The sequence below is a fragment of the Procambarus clarkii genome, chromosome 8, assembly GCF_040958095.1.
Source record: "Procambarus clarkii isolate CNS0578487 chromosome 8, FALCON_Pclarkii_2.0, whole genome shotgun sequence".
Classification (NCBI taxonomy): Eukaryota; Metazoa; Arthropoda; class Malacostraca; order Decapoda; family Cambaridae; genus Procambarus; species Procambarus clarkii.
The window spans coordinates 20,993,020-21,001,737 of record NC_091157.1 but is presented as its reverse complement, the minus strand read 5'-3'; the positions used below and the strand labels follow the sequence as shown (position 1 = coordinate 21,001,737).

General features: G+C 46.3%; 2 protein-coding genes across 2 annotated transcripts; both read left to right on the top strand.

Annotated features, from left to right (window-relative positions):
• Nucleotides 1-439: 439 nt before the first annotated feature.
• Nucleotides 440-3,641, top strand: LOC138359816 (transcription elongation factor B polypeptide 3-like). The gene is made up of 2 exons (XM_069319526.1): nucleotides 440-457; nucleotides 3,339-3,641. Exons 1-2 carry the CDS (start codon nucleotides 440-442, stop codon nucleotides 3,639-3,641), a joined length of 321 nt encoding a protein of 106 aa, XP_069175627.1.
• Nucleotides 3,642-6,947: 3,306 nt separating this feature from the next.
• On the top strand, nucleotides 6,948-8,366 carry LOC138359807 (uncharacterized). The gene has a single exon (XM_069319515.1). It carries the CDS (start codon nucleotides 6,948-6,950, stop codon nucleotides 8,364-8,366), a length of 1,419 nt encoding a protein of 472 aa, XP_069175616.1.
• Nucleotides 8,367-8,718: the final 352 nt, after the last annotated feature.

The window sequence follows — 8,718 nt, the reverse complement described above, 5'->3', positions numbered from 1 at the left end:
TGTCCCTGTTGTGTCCTCCTGCCATCTTGTCCCTTTTCCTGGTATGTATTGATAGGGTTAGGCAGGAGGAGGGTGCAGAGAGAGAGAGAGAGAGAGAGAGAGAGAGAGAGAGAGAGAGAGAGAGAGAGAGAGAGAGAGAGAGAGAGAGAGAGAGAGAGAGAGAGAGAGAGAACAGAGAGGACAAGAGAGAGAGAGAGAGGGAGGGTTGGGTGGGGGGGAGGAGTGAGATTGTATGTCGCTCTATCTATGGTGTCCAGTCGTCATGTAGGTGTGTGTGTGTGTGTATGTGTATTTGTGTGTGTGTGTGTGTGTGTGTGTGTGTGTGTGAGTGTGTGTGTGTGTGTGTGTGTGTGTGTGTGTGTGTGTGTGTGTGTGTGTGTGTGTGTGTGTTTGCAGGGGGGGATGCTTGTGAAACTGGGGGGGGTGGAAGGGGTCGGAGATGGTCACTTCTGGTCAGGTCAGGTGGTGAGGGAGATGGAGGGGGTCCCACTGTGTTGGAGGGTTTTGGGGGAAGGGGGGGGGATATCTGGTATGCTACAGAGGTAGTGAGAAAGGGGGGGGGTAAGGTATGTATGTGTGTGCACACCTAATTGTACTCACCTAATTGTACTCACCTAACTGTGCTTGCGGGGGTTGAGCTCTGGCTCTTTGGTCCCGCCTCTCAACCATCAATCAACTAGTGTACAGATTCCTGAGCCTACTGGGCTCTATCATATCTACATTTGAAACTGTGTATGGAGTCAGCCTCCACCACATCACTTCCTAGTGCATTCCATTTACTAACTACTCTGACACTGAAAAAGTTCTTTCTAATGTCTCTGTGGCTCATTTGGGTACTCAGCTTCCACCTGTGTCCCCTTGTTCGCGTCCCTCCAGTGTTGAATAGTTCATCCTTGTTTACTCAGTCGATTCCTTTGAGGATTTTGTAGGTTGTGATCATGTCCCCCCTTACTCTTCTGTCTTCCAGTGCCGTAAGGTGCATTTCCCGCAGCCTTTCCTCATAACTCATGCCTCTTAGTTCTGGGACTAGTCTAGTAGCATACCTTTGGACTTTTTCCAGCTTCGTCTTATGCTTGACAAGGTATAGGCTCCATGCTGGAGCCGCATACTCTAGGATTGGTATTACATATGTTGTGTACAAGATTCTGAATGATTCCTTACACAGGTTCCTGATCGCCGTTCTGATGTTAGCCAGCCTCGCATATGCCGCAGACGTTATTCTCTTTATGTGGGCTTCAGGAGACAGGTTTGGTGTGATATCAACTCCTAGATCTGTGTGTGTGTGTGTGTGTGTGTGTGTGTGTGTGTGTGTGTGTGTGTGTGTGTGTGTGTGTGTGTGTGTGTGTGTGTGTGTGTGTGTGTAGTCAGTGGTAGGAGAGAGTGGGAGTTGGGAAGTGTTTTGGAAGAGTGAGATGGGGGGTAAGAGGAGGTGGGTGAGGTGCTGTCTTCAGATTACAGCGGGGTGATTTGAGGCTTATCTGGGTTCCCAGTGAGGTCACAGTTGCTGTCCTTGTTACCTACTACTTACGATTATATTATTGAATGGAATGCAATAGTGTTTATAATATGATATTATATAAATCTTGCACACTGTCGGAGACTTAAGAGAGACAATTACCAGCCAGCCTCCCGCAAGCATTCTAGGTGAATGCACGGCGGGACGTCGGTAATCCTGTGGTGGTCTTCAGGTCTCCACGTGGGTCCCGGCTGGTGCGACTGAAGCTTCCTCAAGGAATCGATCTTCACTAGCTATCTTCTCTAAATTCACTAAGATAATTCAAAACGAGATGTGATCAATGTCTTGCATTACAATGCCACTGTTCGATTTACACTGTCCCAATTCCCACTGCACAGTACACCCGCTCACTTGACCCTATTGTTCCCTCGGTTTACGCTGACCGTTGCCCCTATACGTCTATACGTCTGCTCCCTATCAAGGCTGACCCAAGAGTCAGCCTTGTGTGTGTGTGTGTGTGTGTGTGTGTGTGTGTGTGTATTCACCAAGTTGTGTTTGCGGGGGTTGAGCTTTGCTCTTTCGGCCCGCCTCTCAACTGTCAATCAACTGTTTACTAACTACTTTATTTTTCTCCCACACCACACACACACATACACACACACACACACCCCAGGAAGCAACCCGTGACAGCTGACTAACTCCCAGGTACCTATTTACTGCTAGGTAACAGGGGCATTCATGGTGAAAGAAACTTTGCCAATTTGTTTCTGCCCCGTGCGGGAATCGAACCCCCGCCACAAAATTACGAGTACTGCGCGCTATCCACCAGGCTACGAGGCCCCTACGCTATCCACCGGGCTGTGTGTGTGTGTGTGTGTGTGTGTGTGTGTGTGTGTGTGTGTGTGTGTGTGTGTGTGTGTGTGTGTGTGTGTGTGTGTGTGTGTGTGCACTCGTGCATGTGTGTGTGTTAAAAAACTTAACTATGTCAAGGAACCTTGCCAACAAATGTAGCCAGTAAAAGTACTCTCAGTAAAACTCACATTTCCACGTGGTATATACACCAACACCGTCCGCTATGGGTTTGCACCAGCCCGGGATACAGCACGATACATCCGCCTGATCATGTATCATATATATATAAACCCACAGGCACATGCCCAGCTTATAAGCTGGCTTCTCAAAGCTCCTTTCAGAGAGAGAGAAGCTGGAAGTGAGGACGACAGCTCGTAATGGCGTCCCACGGAGTGAAAAGGAGCCTCTGGAACCCCCTATAACAATGTGGGAAAGTGGGCCAGTGGGTCTCAGGGCCTTGTTCATATGGTAATGACGTCTGAGGCCTCAATGGAACTATGGGGGGTAGGGGAAGGGGGGAGGTAATGGGAGCTGAGTGGACGGCTTGTGTGAACCAATGGTGCCCGCCGTCTGGTGCTGATGACCAAGAACACCATAGATATGGTAATGTGACTTTCCATCCCCCTCCTCCCCCTTTCCCCCAACTCCCCCAAAAAAGTAAATAATTATATTGAAATGAAATTTTATTACTAATAATAAACTTAATATTTTCTTGATATTGATGCAGTGATATAGAATCATAACAGTACGGAATGCTAATAAGAAGAATTGCCAAAAATAATGGTTACGATAGTTGAACTCTTGATTTGAAACCCAGACAATTACTATAAAATATAACCAGTGTTCTAAGCTGTCCAAACTAAAGCAAAACAAGTCGCCAGTAAGAAACCTCAATCAGTTGAAAAGATATTTGAAAAACAAAATTTTTGGGAAAACAGAAAATCGCCTTAATAATAATTACACACCAACAATTTGTTTTGAGAAATAAGGAAACCCCATCGAGTTTTTTTCTTATTTCTTATTTTTCAAGAAAAAGTCTTCTCACGAGAAAAAGTCTTCTCACAAGAAAAAGTCTTCTCACAAGAAAAAGTCTTCTCACAAGAAAAAGTCTTCTCACAAGAAAAAGTCTTCTCACAAGAAAAAGTCTTCTCACAAGAAAAAGTCTTCTCACAAGAAAAAGTCTTCTCACAAGAAAAAGTCTTCTCACAAGAAAAAGTCTTCTCACAAGAAAAAGTCTTCTCACAAGAAAAAGTCTTCTCACAAGAAAAAGTCTTCTCACAAGAAAAAGTCTTCTCACAAGAAAAATAGACCTGAAAATAGTACAAGAGTCTAAACCATGGTGGGAGGGAGGGAATTATCAGGAGAAATCACCAAGCCATTACGACTATATAATACTGGGAAGGGATCAGGATAAGGATTTGGGATGGGCCGGGTGGACAGGAATGGTGCCCAACCACTTGTGAACGGTCAGGGATGGAACGCCGACCTGCATGAAGCGACGCCGTCGCTCTACCGTCCACCCCAAGTGGTTGGGATAGACGTGGATAAGATATATGTTTGTAACAGCCCTTGGCTATTGCTGGCCATTTGATTGGCTCTGACAAAATGACCTCTGATAAAAGGAATTAAGTAACACCTGCTATTTATACGGCTCTGATATAATCAATAAAGTGACACACGGATACATAGAAAGGATTATATATATTTGAGATATAATTCATAATTCATAAGCAACTGAACACTTGCTACTGAAATATTGCTTAACCGCGGTGTTCCATAGACGTGTTCCTTGTGTTTCTTCATAGAACATCTTACGGGCGTGCTACTTATTGTAGAACATGCGGTGTTCCGGCGAGTATTTCTTCATGTACTACTTATGGTGCTTAAGGTTCCTGTTCCCTAAAATATTTTCTTTTACGGGTGAGGCACCACTGAGTTCATTTCTCTGTTACTGTGCTCCATATCTATGGAACCTCCAGTTCTACTGAATTTGCTACATACAGCGCTACACAGTGGAATTACCGCCATTTAATCTCACAGTTTCATGTCATGCTACTTACAATGCTACTTAATTAATGACATTGCTACTTAATACAAATTCAATGCTACTTACTCCACAGCTGTGTTTCCTCTGTTGCTACTGAGAGTGTTCCAGCCTCTTTCCCATTCACAGATACGTTTCCTACAGTGTTACTTACGAAAGAAAACCCGCCACCCTCCCCCCTTGGAGGTAAAAATTCGTTTTACTAGACTGTTGGTTATGCGCATTGCAGTTGGGTTGATCATAGGAAGTGAGGCACAGTCTCCATCTTTTTACTCGCGTTTAGTCAAATTAACAGGACTATCAACAGGACTGTCAATAGGATTCAGTACAGTCTGAAGGTTCAAGACTAAGTGATATATTTGTCAATAATCTATTTCAAACTCACACACACACACACATACACACACACATACACACACACACACACACACACACACACACACACACACACACACACACACACACACACACACACACACTCACACACTCACACACACACACACACACACACACACACACATACACACACACACACACACACACACACACACATACATTGGAGGTGGTGACTAGAAACTTTTTAACCCAGCATGTCGGAGAACCCACAAAGATAAGAGGCAATGACGAACCAGCAAGACTCGACCTAGTCTTCACTCTGAACGACTCCGATGTAAGAGAAACCGGTTTTGAGACCCCAGTAGGAATGAGCGACCACAGTGTACTGGTGTTTGAGTACCTGATTGAAGAAGGGTTATTGAACTCGAGGAGGGATACTGAAAACAAAAGGCTAGCATTTCGAAAGAGAAACTATGAGGACATAAGAAAATTCCTTACAGATATAGCATGGGAAACAGAGCTCAGGGGAAAGACGGCCCAAGACATGGACTACATCACGCAGAAGTGCACGGAAGCAGCAAACAAGTTTGTCCCAGCCCAAAATGAAAACAGTGAAATGAAGATGAGAAACACATGGTTTAATCAGAGATGTAGGCTAGCTAAGCAGCAAAGTAAGAGGGCGTGGAGAAACTATAGGAATAACAGGACACTGGAGAGCAGAGAAAGATACCAGAATGCCAGGAATGAATATGTCAGGTTGAGAAGAGAGGCAGAGAGACAATACGAAAAATAAATCGCAAGCAAGGCAAAGACTCAGCCTAAATTGCTGCACAGCCACATCAGGAGAAAAACAACAGTAATGCAACAGGTTATGAAATTAAGGATAGAGGCAGAAGGATTCACAACAAACGACAAGGAATTGTTTGAGGAACTGAATAAGAAATTCCAGGAAGTCTTCAACTTAGAGCAAGGAGAAGTTCCAGAGATAAGAGAAGGAATAGTTAAACAGGAACCACTGGAAGAGTTTGAGATTACCAGCGGGGAATTAAGGAAGTGTTTACTAGAGTTGGAGATGACAAAGGCTATAGGCTCAGATGGAATCTCCCCTTGAATACTAAAAGAAGGAGCAGAAGAACTGTGCCTGCCACTCTCCATAGTGTATAACATATCACTGGCAACACGGGAACTGCCAGATATTTGGAAAGCAGCTAACGTAGTCCCGATATACAAGAAAGGGGATCGATAGGAGGCACTGAACTACAGGCCAGTGTTCCTAACCTGCATACCATTCAAGCTGATGGAGAAGATTGTGCAAAGAAAGCTAGTGGAACATCTGGAGCGAAAGAACTTGGTAACACAGCATCAACATGGGTTCAGGGATGGCAAGTCCGGCAACACAGGGTTACTTGAATTCTACGACCAGGCAACAAAAATCAGGCAAGAAATGGATGGGTGGGCCGAATGCATATTTTTGGATTGCCAGAAAGCCTTTGATACAGTACCACAAAGGAGGCTAGTGAAAAAGCTGGAGATGCAGGCTGGAGTGAAAGGGAAGGTGCTCCATTGGATAAAGGAGTACCTAAGCAACAGGAGACAACGAGTCAGTGTGAGGGGTGAGATCTCAGATTGGCGAGACGTTACAAGTGGAGTCCCGCAGGGGTCAGTCCTTGGACCTATATTGTTTCTGGTATATGTAAATGATCTCCCAGAGGGTATAGACTCGTTTCTGTCAATGTTTGCTGATGATGCAAAAATTACGAGAATGATAGAAACAGAGGATGATAGTAGGAGGCTACAAGATAAAGACAGACTATTTACCACCAGGAGCACATGAACTAGGGGACACAGGTCGAAACTGAGTGCCCAAATGAGCCATAGAGACGTCAGAAAGAATTTTCTGTATCAGAGTAGTAGACAAATGGAATGCATTAGGAAGTGATGCGGTGGAGGCTGACTCCAAACACAGCTTCAAGTGTAGGTATGATAGAGCCCAGTAGGCCCCGTGATCTGTACACCAGTTGATTGACAGTTGAGAGGTGGGACCAAAGAGCCAGAGATCAACGCCCGCAAACACAACTAGGTAAGTACAACTAGGTGAGTACACACGAGAGACAGAGACTGAGCTAATTATCGGGGGAAAGCGAAAGCTATTACGACTATATAGCACTGGGAAGGGGTCAGGATACAGATTTGGTGTAGGATGGGGGTAAGGAATGGTGCCCAGCCGCTTGGACGGTCGGGGATTGAACGTCGACCTACATGAAGCGAGACCGTCGCTCTACAGTCCTGCCAAAGTGGTTGGGCACACACGAGAGAAAGAGAGACTTTGTTCGGATCCCGAATAGTCCCATCACGAGTTGTCCCGCTGTCAGTAGTCCCACTGTGAGTAGTCCCACTTTCAGTAGTCCCAATGTCAATAGTCCCACTGTCAGTAGTCCCACTGTCAGTAGTCCCACTGTCAGTAGTCCCACTGTCAGTATTCCCACTGTCAATAGTCCCACTGTCACTAGTTCTACTGTCAATAGTCCCACTGTCAGTAGTCCCACTGTCAATAGTCCCACTGTCAGTAGTCCCACTGTCAGTAGTCCCACTGTCAATAGTCCCACTGTCAGTAGTCCCACTGTCAGTAGTCCCACTGTCAGTAGTCCCACTGTCAGTAGTCCCACTGTCAATAGTCCCACTGTCAGTAGTCCCACTGTCAATAGTCCCACTGTCAGTAGTCCCACTGTCAGTAGTCCCACTATCAATAGTCCCACTGTCAGTTGTCCCATTGTCAGTAGTCCCACTGTCAGTAGTCCCACTGTCAGTAGTCCCACTGCCAGTAGTCCCACTGTCAGTTGTCCCACTGTCAATAGTCCCACTGTCAGTAGTCCCACTGTCAATAGTCCCACTGCCAGTAGTCCCACTGTCAGTAGTCCCACTATCAATAGTCCCACTGTCAGTTGTCCCATTGTCAGTAGTCCCACTGTCAGTAGTCCCACTGTCAGTAGTCCCACTGTCAGTAGTCCCACTGTCAGTAGTCCCACTATCAATAGTCCCACTGTCAGTTGTCCCATTGTCAGTAGTCCCACTGTCAGTAGTCCCACTGTCAATAGTCCCACTGCCAGTAGTCCCACTGCCAGTAGTCCCACTGTCAGTAGTCCCACTGTCAGTTGTCCCACTATCAATAGTCCCACTGCCAGTAGTCCCACTGTCAGTAGTCCCACTGCCAGTAGTCCCACTGCCAGTAGTCCCACTGTCAGTTGTCCCACTATCAATAGTCCCACTGCCAGTAGTCCCACTGTCAATAGTCCCATTGCCAGTAGTCCCACTGTCAATAGTCCCACTGTCAGTAGTCCCACTGTCAGTAGTCCCACTGTCAATAGTCCCACTGTCAGTAGTCCCACTGTCAGTAGTCCCACTGTCAATAGTCCCACTGTCAATAGTCCCACTGCCAGTAGTTCCACTGTCAATAGTCCCACTGCCAGTAGTCCCACTGTCAATAGTCCCACTGTCAGTAGTCCCACTGTCAGTAGTCCCACTGTCAGTAGTCCCACTGTCAGTAGTCCCACTGTCAGTAGTCCCACTGTCAATAGTCCCACTGTCAGTTGTCTCACTGCCAGTAGTCCCACTGTCAGTAGTGCCACTGTCAGTAGTGCCACCATGAGTAGTTGCTTCACAATTGCCATTGTTAGGTAAAGACTGCCAGGCAGCCTTCACAACCACAATTACCACGACCATCACCACCATTACTATCACCACTACCACCGCCACAACTGTCACCCCAACCTAACCCCCCCCCCTCCATCCCCCCCCCCCATTAAGACCGCCCCACCAACCTAAGTCCCCAAACCAGCCCGTCCTCCTAACAGAACGTCGCATTTTGACGTATTGTCAAAATCGTCTTACATGAAAATGGAAGCGTCTGGCGAAATTGACACACTATCCCGTTTTCTGTTTTGGGTCCTCTGGTGTAGATTAGGATAAGAGAACTTTAGAACGACAGTTTCATGACGTTGGGGAAACCAGCTAGCATCGTCTTGCACCGCTG